The sequence below is a fragment of the Heterodontus francisci genome, chromosome 33, assembly GCF_036365525.1.
Source record: "Heterodontus francisci isolate sHetFra1 chromosome 33, sHetFra1.hap1, whole genome shotgun sequence".
In the NCBI taxonomy this organism is placed as follows: domain Eukaryota; kingdom Metazoa; phylum Chordata; class Chondrichthyes; order Heterodontiformes; family Heterodontidae; genus Heterodontus; species Heterodontus francisci.
Genome location: NC_090403.1, coordinates 42,574,216 through 42,596,176, shown reverse-complemented (window position 1 = coordinate 42,596,176; position 21,961 = coordinate 42,574,216). Strand labels below are relative to the sequence as shown.

General features: G+C 40.0%; 1 protein-coding gene across 3 annotated transcripts in view; it reads right to left on the bottom strand.

Moving 5' to 3' along the window:
• vat1 (vesicle amine transport 1) overlaps positions 1-21,961 on the bottom strand; it is a 51,868-nt gene that overhangs the window by 20,177 nt on the left and 9,730 nt on the right. For all 3 annotated transcript variants that reach the window (XM_068013382.1, XM_068013381.1, XM_068013380.1), the window contains 3 exons: positions 16,194-16,364; positions 15,697-15,786; positions 662-897 (listed from right to left, as the gene is read on the bottom strand). In XM_068013382.1, coding sequence (XP_067869483.1) covers positions 662-897; positions 15,697-15,786; positions 16,194-16,364 — 497 coding nt within the window. The remainder of the gene's footprint in view (positions 1-661; positions 898-15,696; positions 15,787-16,193; positions 16,365-21,961) is intronic.

The window sequence follows — 21,961 nt, the reverse complement described above, 5'->3', positions numbered from 1 at the left end:
TCTATACTGCTATTTTGATATTTAAACATGCACAATAAAACAGTCATATTCATGTGCAGAGAAAAAAGATAAACACTATATTAAAGAGACCTCCTTTCTGGCAATGCTATGATAAACGACACGAGGTTCTAAAGTGGAACTTGACCAATTTTGGCAACCATCAGGCTGCTTTTTTTTCCCCCATACCATTTTAGTGAAGGAACAAGGGGGCAGGGGTTGGGTAGAAAAGAAAAAGCATTCAAGTCTCTATCCATAAACTGTCCACCAGTTTTCTTTTTCATTCCTGGCCATCAGATGCCTCCAACTTTGACCCTGGCTTCAGGTTAGATAGCACAGGTATCTTACCATGAACTTTCATTATAAAATAAACCGGTTCATTTGAGAGGTGATGGAAGTAAATGAGGAAGAGAAGAGAAACAAAAAAAAAGTAGTGACTTGTTTAACTAAAGTATATATATTTCTCTGTAAATTATCCTGTGGGGAAAGATTGCCAGTACTCCCCAAACAAGCACTTGGGTGAAGCATTGTTTGGGATATTGTCTCAAAAGAGGAAGATGGTGGCTGGCAATTTTATTTACAAAACCAGGAACTGAGGAGATGCAGATATATTACTACGACTGCTAAGGAAAATCATGCCAAATGTGTTAATGAAGTTTCTTACCTGCTCAAATGACCACACAGAATCCACTCTAGGTTTGATTTTCCCTTCTTTGTACAGAGAAAGCAGCTTGACGACAACATCTGTTAACTGGTCAATTTCCAGGCAGCCCAGATGATAGCCACACACAGCTTTGTTGGAGTGCAACAGCTGCATGCCATTAATACTAAACTTATTCCACCAGATCTTTGCCATGGCTAATGGACTGCGTTTTGGTCCAGTCAATATATTTGCTGCACCTGATTTTATTAAAAAAAGGTGCATTAGAACATTCAAAAAACAGTTTACAAAACATCACCCTAAAAAGAAAAAAGTATAATCAGAAAATGCTGGAACTACTCAGGTCAAGAGAGTGCAAAAACAGTAATTCTTCAGGTTGACTATCTTTCATTAGATCAGAACTGTTCTGACCAGGTGACCAACCTGAAAAAGTTGACTTTTTCTGCTGGACTAGAGTACTTCCAGCATTTTCCAGTTTTATTTCAGATTTCCAACATCCATGCTATTTTGCTTTTGTAGCCCTAGAAGGTGTCAGCTAACTCTGCTCAGTCAGTAGTCATTTTGAATCTGGAGTGCTTTCCATGTTTAGCAAAATCCAGACCAGAGCAGCACAATATTCCATCTGAATGGTTTGACCAGGTCATGCCATTTTAGTTACACACCACAGTCAGCAACATCCACAATATGTACACATTGCAAAAGATAGAAACTCCTAAAATGGATATGTAAACATTTAATGTGCATTTTTAATTTAATACAAGCCAATCTACATATCCAGATAGCCTGCAAAGTAGCAGCTTTTGTCTTCTCCCTACAAGAATACCAGTGTTCTGGCACGTGGGACAAGCCAGAGACATTGTTCTGTTCCTCCTCCGCCATGCCATTCTCTTCATATTTATGAACAAATGCTGCTCTTCATAGAACTAGATTAATTTGCCAGTAATTGCATTTAAAAGCATCCATTGAATGCCCATTAAAGTGCCAGGGCTGAAAGGTCAGTTTGACTTTGAATAGCTTTCAAGGGAATAAACATTGACCTCATATGTGCGTCATCGACTGTCATAGGGATGAGCAGCGCAGAAGCCTCTAGGAGTTGCTAATAGTGATGTTAATGGGGTCATCAACAGTGGAAGACTGTTTAAAACACTCATTTATATACAGAATTTAAACTTTGGGTGAACTTTATCTTCATTATATTAGTGTGGGACAATGGAACCATTTTTCCCGATTTGGTCAGGATCAAGCACAGCAAGCTCTCTCCTCAACCAAGGTCTACTTCACTACCAGGAGTGAGAAATTTCCCACATTTGTCCAAATTGTTTGTGTTGTGCCATTAAGCAGACTTGGTGAAAGGTTGCACACACAAGCAGAAATTCCCACCTAACCCCCAAAAAAATTCAGGGTGCCAAAAAGGTCAGGTAACAATCAGTACCATTATTACTCAAAAAAAAAAAGGGGGGGGGGTGAATGAGTGCCTGCATATTATAAAACAAATTTCAGACGTACTTGTACATATCCATAATAAACTACAACTTAAGAAATGAGGGAAGGTTTTTAGTAATGTTTGCCACAAATTTTTTGCTATACAAATGGAATGTTGGGTATGCCTGTAATTTAGGAGAGAATAAGCCAGTGTCCCACTGTAACTAGACATCTTGGGTCTATATACTGGCCAAGGATTTGAGGTTGGCATTATATAACCATCTTTAAGGCCTCTGAATGAGATCCTGATTAATGCCAAATTTGGACATTTGTGAATGTGGGCTCATGCCAGTTAACATGAAACTGCTTCAACTCTTTCACTCTGCAGAATCTGCATGGACAAGACCCCCATTACAGTAGTCTGGTTGAAATAGAGACCCCTGAAGTGAAAATTTAAAGTGTGCTAAGCCATTGCACTTCTAGCCTTCCCAACTGAAGACATTTAACACAGCTCAACACAAATTGACTTCCCACATACTTTAAAATAGTTTTTAGACATCCAATATATATATATAGAACAAAGAACAGTACAGCACAGGAACAGGCCATTCGGCCCTCCAAGCCTGCATTGATCTTTATGCCTGCCTAAACCAACACCTTCTGCACTTCCAGGGCCCATATCCCTCTATTCCCTTCCTATTCATATATTTGTCAAGATGTCTCTTAAACGTCGCTATCGTATCTGCTTCCACCACCTCCCCTGGCAGCAAGTTCCAGGCACTCACCACCCTCTGTTAAAAAAAACTTTGCATCTTGCACCTTAAACCGATGTGCCCTGGTAACTGACTCTTCCACCCTGGGAAAAAGCTTTTGACTATCCACTCTGTCCATGCCGCTTATAACTTTGTAAACCTCTATCATGTCGCCCCTCCACCTCCGTCTTTCCAGTGAAAACAGAGTTTATCCAACCTCTCCTCATAGCTAATGCCCTCCAGACCAGGCAACATCCTGGTAAACCTCTTCTGTACCCTCTCCAAAGCCTCCACGTCCTTCTGGTAGTGTGGCGACCAGAACTGCATGCAATATTCTAAGTGTGGCCTAACTAAGGTTCTGTACAGCTGCAGCATGACTTGCCAATTTTTATACTCTATGCCCCGACCGATGAAGGCAAGCATGCCTTATGCCTTCTTGACTACCTTATCCACCTGCGTTGCCACTTTGTGACCTGTGCGCCCAGATCTCTTTGCCTGTCAATACTCCTAAGGGTTCTGCCATTTACTGTATACCTCCCACCTGCATTAGACCTTTCAAAATGCATTACCTCACATTTGTCCAGATTAAACTTCATCTGCCATTTCTCTGCCCAAGTCTCCAACCGATCTATATCCTGCTGTATCCTCTGAATCCTAATCATTATCCGCAACTCCACCAACCCTTGTGTCGTCCGCAAACTTAATAAGACCAGCTACATTTTCCTCCAAATCATTTATATACGCTACAAACAGCAAAGGTCCCAGCACTGATCCCTGCGGACCACCACTAGTGGCAGCACAGTGGCGCAGTGGTTAGCACCGCAGCCTCACAGCTCCAGCGACCTGGGTTCAATTCTGGGTACTGTCTGTGTGGAGTTTGCAAGTTCTCCATGTCTGCGTAGGTTTCCTCCGGTTTCCTCCCACAAGCCAAAAGACTTGCAGGTTGATAGGTAAATTGGCCATTAGCAATTGCCCGTAGTATAGGTAGGTGGTAGGGAAATATAGGGACAGGTGGGGATGTGGTAATATGGGATTAGTGTAGGATTAGTATAAATGGGTGGTTGATGGTCGGCACAGACTCGGTGGGCCGAAGGGCCTGTTTCAGTGCTGTATCTCTAAACTACTGTCTTTATATTCCTCAAGTGCTTCATCTGTTCCAAGCCTCCCAGCCCTTACAAATGCTTCCTTTTTCTTTTTGACTAGGCTCACAATATCCCACATTATCCAAGCTTTTCTAGTTTCAAGATCAATTTAGACAGATGCATATAATCTCAATATGAAGTTCCCTACTCAAATGCATAGTCCCAGGGATGCCATGCACTAACCATTTACATAATTTACAATGTCTGTTCAGGTCACCAATCACCCAGTGGAACATTTAAGGAAAGGAACACAATTTGGATAATTCAAATGCTAACCTAGAACTCGAGCCTGAAAAGTCCTCCCAGAAATAGTGGTTCAGGTTTACCAAGGAAAATAGGTGAAGCAACAATGGCCAGATGCCAGTTAATGACAATTTTGTTTATGCATGGAAAATAAACCAACTAATAAAAAAGGAGGCTCATGTGCAACTTAATTCAAAGCAGATTTCAAAAGAATGTCAGATTGAGATTGTGTGTTGTACAAGTACTAAATAGCTTAGGTGGAGTTATGATACATTAACTAGAGAATGTGCTGGAAACAGGGGCCAAGAAATGGAGCCAATGCAAGCAAGTCACATTCCAATGTAACTTCCACTGCAAAAAAACAGATGTCAATGTCAAATTATAAAAAGGGAGAAAATACACCAAGTGAAAAATTATGTACTGGTAGTACACAGCAATGGTACATTTTGAAAATCCAAAAACCAGGGGACAAAATGACTGAGCAGATAGGAATTTGACTCAATTGATTTACACTACTGAAAGCTGCATTAATTTCAAATTCATGCTTTCACACAAAGCAGGAACAGAAAGTTTAATATAAATGGCAACAAGATTACCACAGGACCTTCAAAACTAGATTGTGATGTATCCATTTTGGGTTGGACAAACATGATAAAAATGCATGGTTAAATTAACTCCGAGAGTGATTTACATTTTAATGTAAAACAAGCTACCAAAATCAGCTCCACTGTACAAGAAAACATCATATTGCAACCTTTAACATTTCAGTATTTGTTTTGGAAGAATTGTGTTGCACTGAACTATGTTTAATGAACACTAGCTTGCCTACAAAGTCTTTCCTCTCCTTTGAGTGTTCCAATGATTTATAGCTTTATAGTTACTCCATTGCAAAAAGTGGGATACAAATACAAGCTGCAGGCTTCCCACTCCCGTGCACATTTTTCCTGTCATTTTTCACTCTACAATACAATTCCTGTTTCCTGCCCTCCCATATAAATATTGCATCACCCAAAGGCATTCTACATATAAAACTGCAGAGAACTGTCCAGAGCTAGTGAAGCAAGCCAGGTGGTGGTATTTTGGCAAAATTCCCAAAGAAAACCTACTCCTTTCTACTCATGAGGATTTACTTTGGTCATATGGGAAAGGCCTTTTTAAAATACCCAAGTATCACCATGTTTTTCACCACCTACTGCAGTCACATTGCAAAACCATATGATAAATGCATAATGGCAGCCATGTGTCTCGAATGACCTGCCCACTGAAACAAGCTAATAACCAGATCCAAGTTACAGAATAGCTGGCCATTTGGTGGGATCTTTCTTTTGTACAAATTAAAGAGTGGTTGGCTACAAACTCAATGTGAAGCACTTTGTATATGCTTTTCTGCATCATTATTCATTCACTATTATGCAGCATTACTACTGCCAAGCATTCTGGGGGATGCTACTTAGCACATGTATTTTGAGTAGTTTTTTTAAAAAAAAAACAGTATACATCTGTTCAGTCAGTCATTCAGTAAAGCTTACAATATCCAAGCAATTATATGCTAAATTAAGAGGGAGAAAATAAAATGGGGCTGAGCTGCCAAATTGAACAAACACCTGCAGTACAGAGGGCTGGGCAAACCCAATTTTCTAATGTGAACTCACCCTCTAAATTTGAGCAAGTACAGAAAGATTAACAAGAGCTTTACTTATAGCTCACTTGGCCAGGATCAGAAAGTTTAGTGAAGCTCTTTTTTCTAACCAGCCATTAAAGAGAAAGTTGTGGTGGAACATGGATCAACATGGGATAACAAAGACATGGGCAACACTACTCTTTCCATGCTGAAATGTTGCAGATTGGTAGGAGGGGATGCTATAGGACAGCTGCAAGCTGTATTTAAGTAAGCAACTGGCCGCAAAAGGGGAGGAGTTTTTTGATAATCAGGGAACAAAAATCAAGATTTTGGGACCAAATATGGCAAGATTGAGACTCATCCTGTGGTACACCACTTCAAATACTGTACTCAACCACTGTCCTTTTGCATACTGCTTCATTGTGCTGAAGCTGCATGGTACTACGTGGTCCTAGAGGTGGCGGCAACAGGACAGTTGCTCAGACTTCCGACTTGCATCCTTTTCTGAGAATATCAGTGAGTGAACAGCCATGGATGGCCCTGGTCTTGGATTCTTTTCCACCCCACCCCCAACTTTCACTCCAAAATACAACCGCCCTTCAACAGTATCATGTCAGCTTGCTAAATAGTGGTCAGTGATGTGATTAATGAGTTGTGGCCAAATATCACTTGAACACGATACCAGCCACTTTTGTTTATAGACCATTGGATTGTCACCAGTAGCCACCCGTCTTCACTTGTCTGTGAAGCAAAGGTAGGTGAAGACACAGCTCCCAATGTTCCAGGTACATGAGGGGAGCCTCGAAATTCTGCTCTGGAGCTCAAGACAGGTGCTGACAGAGCATCTCTGGTTTTGTTTCCTCTTCCTCCTAAGGAAGTGATGGGGAACAGCACCATTTGACCCTCAGATTGGCAGAAACAAACATACTTTGAGATTGAAGCTTCAGTATAGGAAAGTGAAAAGCTGGTAACTCTGCAGGGGAAAATTTTAACCTAACCCAACCACCTGGAAGCTGATATGATCAGGTACTGGTACTTGCGCCCCACCTGACTTCACTCAGAAGAGTCTAATATTGGGCAGGGTGTAAAATCTTATCCCATTGGTTACCTGCCCAATGAGTTAGGTTAAAATTATCCCTAAAATAATCTATAGCCAGTTTATGCTTTTGTACCAAAAAAAAAAAAACAGGAGTCATTTTACAGCTTCTAAAACTGTTACACTCACTAGCTGTTTCCCTGGCATAACCCAATCTGCCCGCAAGTCGAAGGGATACAGATTGGTACATCTTTGGTATAGCCATCCATTGCCAGATCTCGTTGGATCACAAAGCATTGGAAAGGGTGCAGAGGAGATTTACTAGGACGTTGCCTGGTATGGAGGGAAGGTCTTACGAGGAAAGGCTGAGGGACTTGGGGTTGTTTTCGTTAGAGAGAAGGAGGAGGAGAGGTGACTTAATAGAGACATACAAGATAATCAGAGGGTTAGATAGGGTGGATAGTGAGAGTCTTTCCTCGGATGATGGCAAACACGAGGGGACATAGCTTTAAGTTGAGGGGTGAAAGATATAGGACAGATGTCAGAGGTAGTTTCTTTACGCAGAGAGTAGTAGGGGCGTGGAACGCCCTGCCTGCAACAGTAGTAGACTCGCCAACTTTAAAGGGCATTTAAGTGGTCATTGGATAGACATATGGATGAAAATGGAATAGTGTAGGTCAGATGATCGGCGCAACATCGAGGGCCAAAGGGCCTGTACTGCACTGTAATGTTCTAATCTAATCGGCTCATGCTCTCCATTGCTAAAATGGCCCACTAGTCAAAAGATATCTAGGAATGCAATGATAAAAAAAAAACACCCAACTTTTCAACCACAAATGGCTTTCTTAACCACACTTCCCTCCAGCAATAAACAAGGCCCTCAGACACTACTACAAAGCTAGCACAATTCAGCCTCTTCCTTTTCTTCTACTAGCCTACCAGGTCCAACTTCCTTCAAGGCTACTCCCTGCCCCACTCCTGAATTGGGTTTTATATTTCCCCTCATGCCCTCTCCAAGCTCAGCTTGTCTAGAGGGCAAGTGGATCTCATGGACCCTATTCCTACTAAAATGTAGACCACCCAACTTCCCTTCCTGGTTCCTAGGTTAGCTGATATTATCATTCTCATTTACTGTTCTGCTCTCCTTTAAATCTGCCATCAATGCCATTTTCCTGCCCACTCACCATACCCCTCGAGACACCAAAAATCAGTCTATCCCAGCCTTAAATGTATTCAATGAGCGAGCGTCCACAACCCTCTGGGGGTAAGGAATTCCGAAGATTCACAACCTTTTGAGTGAAGTAATCTCTCATCTGAGTCCTAAATGATTAGCCCCTTATCCCAAGACTGTGCCTCAGTGTTCTAGATTCCCTGACCAGCGGAAATAATCGGTCTACTCTATCCAGCCCCTTTGCAATCTTATGTTTCAATGCGATCACCTCATTCTTCTGAAGAGAATACAGGCCCAATTTACTTAGTCTATCATATGACAAGCCCCTCATCCCAGGGAGGAATCGAGTGAACCTTGGCGGCACTGCTTCCAATGCAAGTATATCCTTTCTTAAAAGTGGAGACCAAACCTGCACATAGTATTCCAGGTGTGGTCTCACCAAAACCCTGTATAATTGTAGCAATACTTCCTTATTCCTATACTCCAATCACCTTGCAATAAAGGTGAACATGCCATTTGCCTTCTTAATTGCTTGCTGTACCTGCATGTTAACTTTCTGCATTCCTTGTACAAGCACACCAAAGTCTGAGCATCGACACTTACAGTTGCACACCCTAAAATAATTTAATAAAAAAGGGACCAAAGTGCAAAACTTCATACTTTCCTACATTATATTTTATCTGCCATCTTGTTGCCCACGCAACTGGTCATCTCTTTGCAGCCAGTGTCCTCCCCACAGCTCATCTTTCCACAAACTTGGATACATTACAGTCTCTTCATTTAAGTCATTAAGATTTTAAATAGCGGAGGCCCCAGCCCTGATCTTTGCAGCATGCCACTATTTACTGCCTGCCAATTTAAAAATGGGCCCTCATTTCTTAATGTTAATTAACCAGCCAATCTAGCCATGCTAATAGGTTACCCCCAACTCCATGAGCCCTTATCTTGCCAATTAAACTTGTGTGGCACCTTACTGAAGGCCTTTTGAAAATACAGGTATTCTACATCTCATGGTTCACTTTTATCTATCCTACTAGTTGCATCCTCAAAAAAGTCAAACAGGATTTCTCTTTAGTAAAACCATGTTGACTTGTTCTGATCATATTGTGCTTTTCCAAGTGCATTGTTAAGACTTCCTTAATAGATTATAGCATTTCCCCCCCCCCCCCAATGACTGATGTCAAGTTAACTGGCCTGAAGTTCCAGTTCTCACTGTCCTATCTTGAAGAGCAGTGTAACATTTGCCAACTTTCAATCTGGAGAGACAGTTCCCAAATCAAAAGGAATTTTGGAAAATCATAGCGAGTGCATCCACTATATCTGCAGCTTAGAACTATAGGGTGTAAGTCATTAGGTTCTGGAGATTTGTCAGATTAGTCCCTCAAGTTTCTCACTTTCTCTATGAATTTCCTTAAATGTTCTCACTTATAGTCCCTAGGTTACTGTCCATTTCTGGTATGGAACTGGTGTCTTCTACTGTGAAGACAAAATATTTGTTCAATGCATCTGCCATTTCCTCATTCCCCATGATAATTTCCCCCATCTCTGCTTCTACAGAAGAATGTTTACTTTAGCTACTCTTCCTTTTTATATACTTAAATAAACATTGTTACTGGCTAGTTTACTTCTATTTTTTCCTTCAACTTTTTGGTGGCCTTTTGCTGGTTTCTAAAACACTCCTAATTCTCAGATTTTATGCTTTTTTGGCAACGTTGTAACTTTAATACTATCCTCAATTTCCTGAGTGAACCATGGATGGGTCTTTCTGGCTGAGAGTGTTTCTCAAAAGAATGTATTTTTGAATTGCTTCTTTTAAAAAAAAAAAGATTTCCCACTGTTCATTTACCACCATACCTTTTAGTTTATTTACCTTAACCAGTTTCCCCCCCCCCCCTTGTGCTTTGTGGGCTGTGTTTAAGTTTCTAGTTTGTGATTTGAATATCACTTTCAAGTTTAACATGAAATTCAATGGTAATATGGTAAAAGTTCCACTGGGAAACACAGTCATGATCTTTATTAATCCTGCTTCATTACACAATACTAGATCCAAGATAGCTTTATCCCTAGTTGGCTCCATAATGTATTGCTCCAAGAAACTCAAAAACATTCTACAAACTCGTCATTTAGACCACTCCTGCCAATTTCATTGCCCCAGTCTAGAAGATTAAAGTATCCCACAATTACTACATTGCCTTTGTTGCCCAAAAATAATTTCTTGTTTAATGCCCTGCCCAATGGTATAACTGTTAGGGACCTATAAACTACACCCAGCATTTTGATTCTTGCTATTCCTGATTTCCACCCATACTGATTCTACTTCATGATCTGGAGACCAGAGCCTCTCACTAATGCCCCTATATCATCCTTCACCAGTGTTATCCCACCTCTTGCTATTCTGTGTCTTTCCAAAATAGTGTACCCTGGAATATTTATTTCCCAACCTTGATCACATGACCATGTCTCTATAATGGCAATTAAATCTAAATTATGTACCTCTGCCACTAGTTCATCTATCTTACTACAGATGCTTCATAGATATAGGTTAAATTTCCTTTTTTTGCTTCTATTCCCTTCAATAACCTTATTTGAAGATGTACAATTTCTGTTAAACTGTCCTTTCCTACTAGTCTTTACCCACAATGCGATACTGTTCTGGTGCCTTGGCCTTTCTCTTTGGCTTTCCAAATCTCACCTCTCCCAAACTTTGCCACCACCCCCACCCACTTAGTTCAAAACCTTTAGACTTATTTTTTTTTTTTAAATTTAGAGATACAACACTGAAACAGGCCCTTCAGCCCACTGTGCTGACCAACAACCACCCATTTATACTAATCCTACATTAACCCCATATTCTCTACCACATCTCCACTATTCTCCTACCACCTACCTACACTAGGGGCAATTTACAAATCAACTTGCAAGTCTTTGGCTGTGGGAGGAAACTGGAGCACCTGGCAGAAACCCATGTGGTCACAGGGAGAACTTGCAAACTCCACACAGGCAGTACCTAGAACTGAACCCAGGTCGCTGGAGCGGTGAGGCTGTGGTACCAACCACTGTGCTACCCTATCTGCTGGCTCACTAGAGTTTGTACATACTGTCCTTTCTGGTCACACCCCATCATCATTATCCTTTGTCATGCAGGCCTCACCTGCCAAGAATGAAGCACATTAAACTTCAAATTGTTGCCGGGAAGAGTGGGCCTATTACAAGGAATTGCCAAGGCCCTGGCAAGAAAGACATTTTTTGCATACTACCAGACAAAGTGTTGAAAAGGAGCCATCCTCTGCTCCCAATATATAGATGTGGTCATCCCAGTTTAGTTACATGACTAACTGGCTGTTGCACGTTTTTTTTGAACTCAGAATTTGAACTAAAACTCCTGGATTGAGAAGATCTCCTGTCTGCTTCCATCTCTTTCTCACCAGCTTTGGAACCCATTGAAGACACATGAATCCCAAGAGAAAAAAAAGTCTCCTACAGTGAACAAGGTTTAATAATACTGGGCCCCAATGAAAAGCAAGAATTATCTACAAAAAAAGGACTGCTGTGAGCTTGAAGCAGAGTAACAAACTCTCCAGATATTGCCTCAAACCTTGCCACTTTATTTTTTCTTCTGCTTTTTCTGTCCCTATTGGGATGTGTATCACACATGCATGAGTGTGTGGGCATGTCATGTATCCATAGACATTAACCAAATTAGAGTTCAAGTTGAATAAATTTCACTTTTCTTTCAACTCAAGAAAGCCTGTGTGTTCATTTCTTTGCCTTATAATTGGCAAGCAGTGAACAATTCACCAAGGGGGAGCTCAACATATAGTGTTTAAAATTAAACCCCGTTAGGCCGAAAGGGGCCCCTAGACACCTTATTGCTATCTTGCTCTCTTGCCTTCTCCTTCAATTATCACACCTTCCTTCACTTGATCCTTTGATCGAATACAATCCTTGATGTCTTTCATTAGCCACAGTTAGAACACTTTACTTGCTTGGTTTCTGTGCATTAAAGGAACATATTTTTGTAGCAAACTATGTATTATTTCTTTAAATGTTAACCATTGCCTGTCTGTCATACCTTTTAACAGTTTCCCAATCCACACCTCACCTTCATAGATTCCTTTGCTTAGATTGAAGACCCTAGTTTCTGAAGAAGTTTGAAAGTGTAGTTTAATGTGAAATTCTATCAGTGGTCACTCTTCCCTAAAGGCTCCTTCACAACATTAGCCCTTCATTGCACAATACTAGATCAAATAGTCTGTTCTAGTTGGTTCCTCAACTACTGCTCTAGAAAACCATCTCATACATTCCAACAATTTGTCCCCACAGCAGTAGTACTAATTAGATTTACCTAGTAAAGATGTAGATTGAAATCCCCCATGATTACCGTATCACCCTCGTTACACACAGCTCCAATTTCCTGATTTAGACTATTTACATTATAGGCCAAACAGCAGTGGTAAACAACTCGCAATGTTTTGCCACTTGCTATTTAGTTCCACCCAGCTCTTATTTTAGAGATGCTGCCCCTTAGCAACATCATTTGAAAACTGTCTGTTTCCACATGTATACTGATGAAACCCAGTTCTACTTCAACACCTCTCGACCCCTCTATCATAAGCCAGTCTGCTTGTCAGACATTTCCAATTAAATATTGAAAAGATAGAAACAACTGACTTTAATCTCCATTACAAATTCCATTCCATAGCCACCGACGCCATCCCTCTCCCTGGCAACAGTCTTAAGATAGACCACAATCTTGGTGTCATACTTGACGGAGATGAGCTTCCTAACACACATGTTAGTAATGGTACAGATTCCCCATTTCCACCTCATCATCCATGCTTCAGCTCATCTGCACTTCTGGCAGACCTCCTTTGTTCTATCCTCTGTAAACTTAATCATTCAAAATTCTGTGCAAGTTAACACATGGGCAACAAAGTCCCATCTTCCTGTGCTTGCTGAGCTACATTAGCTCCCATAGACTCAATTTTGAAATTTTCATGTGGTTTTCAATTTCCTTCATATCTCCATGATCACCTCCAGTTTTTACAGCAGAGATTACTGCACTCTGCCATTCCCAATTTTAACTGCTCCACCCTTGGCAGCGATGCCTTCAGCTGCCAAGACCCCAAGCTCTAGAATTCTCTAAAGGAGATAGAGAAGCAAATTTTGAAAGACATGATCTTTGACCAAGCTTTTGGGCATCTGGCTTAATCACATGTGGTTTGATGTCAATTTTGTTTGATATGCTCTTGTAAAGCATTTTGGGATATATTATATGTTAAAGATGCCATATAAAATACAATTTTTAATTCTAGGTTGGTTTTAGTCACTGCCATTAGCCCAAACTGAAGATGGGTCAGATTCGAATCACCTTCTCTTGAAATTTATGTCTTTACCACTTTAAACTTCAGAACTGCTAAGCACAAGCAGCACAGCTATAGCATAGGCATGATTTGTGCTATAAATAAGAGCTTCATATCTTTGGAGCAACCTTTAGGAAATTCTGCTCCTGCCATACAAAAGCCAGTTCCTGCAGCCAAGTGCTTAAACAAACAGGAACATGGCTTTTGCAGTAGTGGATTCAGTGCAGAAGGGAAGCACATCAGTTAGGATGAAAGGATGATAATGCTGCGAGGGGGAAAACACAACCCACCATGGGGGTTTACAGCTCTATTCAGGGCAGTTGGAGAAACTCTAGAATGTCAGGTAGTGAGTGCTGCTCTTGTATTTTTAAGCAAATCTAGTGAGAAATGGCAGGGGGTGTTGGGCAGGTGGAGAGAATCCTCTGTAGGCAAGACAAAAAAAAAACTGTACCAAAAGAGGACTAATGACTATAACCACCCCCACAAAAAAAAAAAATCTGGGTATAAAATTTGAATCTTCAAAATACTGACGTTCCCATAATATAAATCAATCCTGATCATAGATCCTTGATAAAAAGCATTCATTGGTAGATGAAAAATACCTGAGATACATTGTACTGTCGTGCAAAGTGTGCATCTGAAGCTGGCCTGGCTGCTGCTTTCTCCACCCTTGCACCCCACAAGTCTCTATTGTTTCAGTGCCGAGAAAACAAGTTTGAGAAAGTCAGTTCTAGTTGGAGATATTAAGACACCAAATTTTTTGTTTCCCCAAGATGTTGTACAATGATCATTCTCAGCTCTAGCTTCTTACTTTAAAAAGGGGGCCCACATGTTCAATTTGCTTGAAACCATTAGCATCCCAACAGCCTTTGTTTGGTCAAGTGCAAGAGCAGGCAAATTCAAAAGCTGTCTGTAGCTGCTCAAGGATTAAGAGCTAGAGTACCTACAATTCCTGGAACAAAATAAATGTTTATTTACAGCAAACAGCTGATCCAATCATGTAAAGCTTAAGCTTTACACACAAATGAGATACTGCTGTAATGCATCACAATTGGTCAATGCCGCACAATTATAAATTAATTAACCCAAATATCCTATTTAGAAAATTCTAAGGCAATAAATTACACCTGAGCAATAATAACCAGAGGAATTTATGGATTCAGGAATTAGAGTTGCACTGCAAACTCAGTTTATTCTAAAATGGAAGATGTTGCCTAATGGTATAATGCTGGAATAAAAGTCTGTTCAACTTGGGAGATTTCCAAACAGGTACCAGGTTGAAGTCTGAAGGCAGACATTTGCTCATTAAAGAGACTCAGACCCTCAAAAAAAGTTACTGAATTAGGTTGTTAACTTTGTGGACACTGCTCATTTCCTTAAACGGCTTTAATGATGTCAAATTAACAACCCAATCAAATAAATCTTTAACCTGTAAAATCTTAGTTTAACTATAGTAGCTGATTAGAGTGGTATTATAGTACAGTCTATGGTTAATCCATTTAGTTTATTACCAATAAGGATCAATCTATCTCTAGGGACACCCAATTTGGCACAAAATCAATTAATACACATACATCTTCTGGGTTGTAGGACAGAAAGTTCACCATAATTCATGGGGAATTTGCAGGGAAGAACACTCAACACTGCATTCGTATGCAAAAACTGGATTCCTTCTACATTTTAACATTCATCTTTACCAAACAGCCATCTTGTCTACTACTGCAAAGCCATGTTTATAGTTTGAATTCAGAGTTTCAACTAAAAATCCATCCTCAGTATGTACTATTTACAGGTATGGTAGCCCAAATTGTTATGGTATTGGATTAGTAGCCTAGAGGCCAAGAGTTCAAATCCAGTCACAGTACCTTGTAAAATCTGAATTCACTAAATCTGGTGAAGTGACCATGAAAAGATGCTAGAGTCCAACTGTTTCAAGAATGGGAATCTGCCATCCCTACACAGTTGGCTTATTTGCAACTCCTGTGCCACAAATGGTGGTCTTAAATGCCAAGAGGAAAGAGGTTGGCAATAAAGAATACTCAAAAAAAAAAAAACTTCTACCGAGCAGGTCACATTAGCTCCAACAAAAAAATCACAAACCATCCTAGAGTGGATGGTCAGTCATTCACTAATTGGGTTAAAATTGTAATGTCCTATTCAACACCATAGTTGAGCGTACAATCAGAAGGTGCATGCCCCAATGTCAAATATTTCATGTGTACAATGTTCCTACACTGGAATTCTTCCAATTCAGTATTGCAGTGGTTGACTGGTGCAATGTTACTTACCAAATAGTACAATTTTTCCCATTGGTTTCAGCAAATTAAAGCCTTTAGTTGTGTCACCTCCTCCCAAGGGATCCAAAACAATATTGACACCTAAAAAGAATTTAAAAAAAAGTGAAAACATGCATAAAGCAGTGAAATCTCAGCAGTTACACCACAATTAGTTCCATTACAGCAACTGATAATGAAATAAATTATGGCTCAATTTTAAATTATGCAAATAATCAGTGGAATGATGCAAACCAGTATTTTAACAAAGTTGTGTGGGGAGATGTGCATCAAGTCAAAATTTTAATTTCAGATGCTATGGGATACAACGTTAATCACATCCCTGCGGGACTTAAATTATTCTGTCCAGTACATAATTTAATGGTCCTTCTAGTGAAGAGGACCAATTAAGAGTTTTATAGATATGAAACACAGGATGCCTAAAACAGATCAGTCAGCTTTAACTGCTATCTTCTAGCCAATTAATTAAGTTTCATTTTTCATGCCATTACCGTTGGGGGAAATCTTTCTAACTTCTTCAACATAGTCCAAGGTGGAGTAGTCAATTGGATGAGTCACACCATTTTCTTTGATGATTTCATGTTTAGATGCTGAGGCAGTACCAAAGATGGTCACATCTTTAACTGCTTTACACAGTTGTGTTGCAGCAGTCCCCACACCACCTGCAATGAGCCACACAAGAAAAATCCATCAGTAGCTACTCAACTTGTTAGAGGACTTGAATGGCAAGAATGGAACACATTCAGAGACAGGATTAAGACTACCATTTTGTACAAGCCTTGGAAAGGATCATAGAAAAACAAATCACAGCCCATTTCAAGAATTTGAGTGCCAAATTTTTATTCCTGCAAAAATGGCAAAGCCTATATTCACATGTATTGCCCATAGCCAGCAAATGTTGCAACAAAATGAAGTCAAACAAGGTTACAATGGAGGTCAGAGCACAATGCTTGAAGTAGTCATTCCTTGAAATTCTAATTTTAAAAAAAACTTTGCCACACTGCAGCTTTTTCCAGGTTTGGCTGTGCTGTGCCTATTTACAATACATCTGTAGAATAAAATCCCAACAGTTCCATTGATAAGATATTTACAGGGATATGTAAATTAAAGAATTTCAATGCAAGTAGAAGGGAATCTTTAGGAACATCTCATTTCTTCCCCCCCTCCCCCTCCTCCAAAGTAGTGGGGAAGCAGAGTGACATGGGGGGAAAAAAAAGCATCATTTCTTTTGTAGATTGAAAAGGTTGTTCAGATTGGCTGATCATTTCAAAAAACAGACAAATACCTTTTGTCAAAAGGGTTCCATTGGAATCAGAGGTTATTCACAAGTAGAATGAAAATTGAAGCCAGATTCTTTGCCAAGTACAAGCTAAATGAAGCCTGCATTTGAGTGCAAATTTTAAATAATTCCTTAACCATTAGATTGGTCAACCTGCTCACAGGTCTCAAGTGAAATTTCACTTGAGACTGGTAGGACATCAATCCTTTAGTTCATTAAAAGGCACTAGTTTGCTTGAAATTTGTAGAAAGCATTTAAAGCTCCCTTAAAGAGAATTACAGGGCTCTGAAACATGAGAGGTTTCGGAGTAAGATAATTAACCAAACCTCAAGTGATAGCATTGACTAAATTCAACTCAAGCAAACGGTGCAAGTGTAGTTTGGATTTTATAGGCCAAAATCAATGGCCAAAATGATTTTTTAACCATTAGTGTAAGAAAAATGGCTGAGGCCAAAAAGTTCATAATTATGGAAACTGGTAGAGTGGATGTACACAAGAAAGGAGTAGACCATATAGCCCATCAAGCCTGCTCCACCATTCAATACGATCATGGCTGATCTTAGGATTCAACTCCACTTTCCTGCCTACCACCATACCCCTCGATTCCTTGAGACACCAAAAATCTGTCTATCCCAGCCTTAAATGTATTCAACCATGGAGCAGCCACAATCCGCTGGGGTTTCTAAAGATTCACAACCCTTTGAGAAGTAATTTCTCATCAGTCCGAAATGATCAGCCCTTTATCCTGAGACTGTACCCCCACGTTTTAGATTCCCCAGCCAGCAGAAATAATCTGTCTCCTTTATCCAGCCCCTTTAGAATCTTATGTTTCAATGATCACCTCTCATTTGAGGAGAATTAAATGACAGGGTGAGGGGCAAGGAGCCATCAGAATTAAAATTTGAAAAAAATTCAAAAGCTTGCACTTCAAAAAGCAAGCTCATTTTGATGAATTATCCAAGACTCAGATTTTGCTGTAAACAGAGGCACATATAAATACTTCCTTCTGGTACTAATGTCACAATGAAGTGTTGGGCAGTTAGATTGTTAATTTCCATTGATGAAAGCTTATATAATGCACAAACAGTTTAAGAGTTCTGGTCAAGTTCTACAGTGGAACAACTTGGTCATATTCAATATGGATGGGAGATACTTCAAAAATACCTTTATACACAACATTTGTACATTAAAAACAGTGACTGCAAAGCAACAAAAAAAAAAAAAAGCCTCACTAGCTGTGACACACTTAAGGGCACTATATGAATGCAAGTCTCTTTCCCACCACCCCCCACACTTCCTTATAAATACATTATAAAAAGGTACAATGCTATCACTTCAATACACAAATGGAAAATGACCAAGCTGTTCTCTTCCAACCACATTCACACCCATATGAAAGAGATTTGCCAAGCATCTCTCCCCACACCACAACTGGAAACTCAGTTTAACATGGCCTTGAACGGACTTCTGGAACAGCCATTTGTTCAGGAAAGACTTGGGTGGATGCCATTAAAGGAAAAACCACAAGAATCTACTTTTTAAAAAACTTCATACCACATATACATTTTTAGAAGGCTGGTAAATACATCAAGCCAATTCTTAAGACATTTGTTTCTAGTTTGAGTTGTGATTTTAGGTTGCACACACAAACTGCTAGATATTTTAATAAAGATATAAGCAATTCCCATAACTGGCAGCTTAATGGGATATTTGTTCCAGGAACAGGACAAAGGTCATTTGTGTTTAAGACATGTAATAGCTTTAATCCCAGTGTTGGCCAATTGTTGGTTTTATCAAAAAGGTCACCATCCTAAATTTTTTTTTTTTTTAAATAAGTTTTTTGGAAGCTGCAGCATGCAGTTAGGTCACAATTTCCATGTGATGTCATGCATTTATAAAAGAACTTTCTTCCTCTTCTGCCATGAAGCTTTTTACCCAGCTTTCTACCCTTAATGGATACCCTTCAGAACGGATACCACCCCCAAAATATATAGAGGAATCCATTCTCTAGTTCCAATTGTCTTTTCACTATGGAGGACCTCCATACTGCCAATCTCAATCAGTAGATGCTGTTGGCTGTTTCTCCCTGAAGGAGTAGCAGAACTAGTTCCCACCCACCAATATCTTCACTTAATTCAACTTTGGACCAGAATCAATTTAACTCCACACTTCTAGTGGAAAAAAAAAGTAGTCAGGAGAAGCCACAAGAGTCAACTACATGTTGACATCTTAAGCACTCAGGCTCCTGCCGCAACCTCTTTCCACTCCTGATGTTGGTGCCACGTCCCCACTCTTGTATTAATAAAGTTAATATCAGAACAAGTTTTCAATTTACATTCATTCCTCACCCTTGTATAATTCACATTTGATCTTTCCTTTTAAGAATTGAGTTTGGCTTTCTAGAGAGGTTTATTAGAATCAGACTTGTACCCACAACTATGCAGATTGTTATTTTCCAGCATCCACAATATTTTGCTTTTAATTTATTATACAGATTATGTTCTTCTGTTCCATTCCACTTTACAAAAAAGCTACCTTGCTTACTCTTTGACATTATCCAGAGTCTTAAGCACCATAAATTTTAATTTCTCCATATTGACAGGCAGCTATGCCTTCAGCTGTCTGAGCCCCAAGCTCCAGAATTCCCTCTCTAAACCCCTCTGTCTTCAAGGTGCACCTTAAAGCCTACCTCTTACCAGGCTTTTGGTCAACTGTTCTTAAGATGCTCACTTAAATTTTGAGATAACACTCCTGTTAAAGGTCCTTGGGAGGTTTTACTACATAAAAAAAAAAGTGCTAGATGGATGCAAGGTTTTGTTGCAGGCATGCAGTATAATACAGAACGAGTGTTGCATCAGAGGTGCTGTCAAATTGAAGCATCTACTCAAGTGGATGTAAAGATCTCATTTTTTGAAGTGAAGGGGACATTTTCTGTTTCCTGGCAAAGGTTCAATCCTCACCAACACCAAAATCAAAGAGTGGTCATACAAAAGTATTTATATTTCAAAAAAAAAAGTGCTTAGATCTCCCAAAAAAAAAAAAGAGAGGTTTCTCAGCCATTGAGAATGTGAAAGTAACATGCCACGCGTTCTTAGTCAAACAATTTCAAAACAATTTTGTTTAGTGTAATGAGCAAAATGCTGGAAATACTTAGGACTGGAAAGCCAGTGGTGAGTCCATCTCTGGGAGCCATAGCTGTATTTTGCAAGGCTGAGCCATTTAATCGCCTGCAGTCGTGGCTTCCACCCAAGACAGGTTGCCCCAACTCCTAAAACTGCTGGCCAAATAGAGGACCAGCAACTCTTCAGTCCCAGCAAGGGCAGCCTCCATAGGGCACACAATGTGCCTGATCAGAAGGGCCCCTCCCCCAGCCACAAGGAGGCTGCCAGGCATTACTAGGCAGCCTCCCAAAATGGCAAAGTGCCCATCTGCTGCATCCTAAGGGCCTTACTTGGCTTAAGGGCAGGTGGGTCACCTGCTACTGGTTAAATACCAGCAAGAGTGGGTAGGTATGGGCACAGTACCCCTGCCATCCTCACCAATTATGCTTCTCCCCCACACCTGTTCTGGGATTGGGCTAAAAATTCTGGCCCTTAACTATCACTACAGATACTGCCTGACCCAAGTATACCCAGCATCTTCAATATTTTGCTTTTGTATCTTGAATGTACATGTACACTACAGACTAACACCCCATGATAGCCTGCCCATCTTGCCCAATGTAAACTGGTAACATTCACCCAAGCAGTAGGTTTAAAAAAAAAAAAAGGGAAGCAACACTTGGTCATTGAAAATTACACAAATCAAGAATGTATTATCCAATTAGAGTCAAAGTCTGAAGCAGTAGAAGCAAGATAAAAGTTATCTTAAGCAGGTGCTGTTAAACATTCATAAACTAACAGTCAAAGCATGTACACAACACATCTCCCAGACTGAAAAAGTAAAACCAGTTCGTAGTTACTAAATGGATATTTGTACCCATACCCGATATGCAAGAACACAAGGAATAGGAGTAGACCATATGACCCAGTGAGCCAGCTCCGCCATTTGATATCATGGCTGATCTTGGGCTTCAACTGCACTTTCCTGCCCACTTCCCATATCCCTCGATTTCCTGTGAGACCAAAAATCTATCCCAACCTAAAATGTATTCAACAATGGATAATTCAAGAATTAAAGTTTGCAGTTTGGTTAAGGGGGTGGGGGGGGGGGGGGGGGGGGGGGGAAAAAAAAAAAAAAAGAAGAAGAAAGGTACCCAAGTCAAATTGCACAAATCAGATTTACTGAACTGAAACTAGTATTTTATTGCATGATCTTCATTGCTAGTTTTGGCACGAACATTATATGATACCAGGCCTTCATTAAGTTTTAATTTGGCCACACGCCCAAGTCGAGAGGTTATTGACTCAAGTTCCACTCCACTACATAACCCAAGTTGGGACTTGGTGTCTGAGGGCGCTGCATTCTCACCTGCCATTTTTCAGATAATTCGTTAAACTGAAGCCCTATCTGATGTACAAAAATCTAACACTATTCTACCAAAGACAATGTTCTTTAAAGTTCCTTTTGTGAAATACCAACAAAAACCATACATCATTTGTCTGAGGGGCCTTGCTGTGTACAAAATGGCTGCCATTTGGCCTTCATAAGTAATTACTACAGTAATTTATATCTCTTCCCAAATACAATGTAGCAGCTTGGGACATTGTGTGGCAAGGTGCAGCATGGCTTAACTTCTACAGAGAAAAAAAAAAAAGAGTTTTTCTGCTTTGGCACGTTCTAAAGAAAATAAGTGCCAGACCATCACAATTCCAATACACAAATAGTAAACCATCTAAATAAATATGACCTGGCATAAGAAAACTCACATGGCTTAAGTGCAAATAGTATTATGTATGGTTTAGGAACACTCTGGAAGTGGTTCAAGAGTTCACCTACCTAGGCTCAACTATCACTAGTAACCTGTCTCTCGATGCAGAA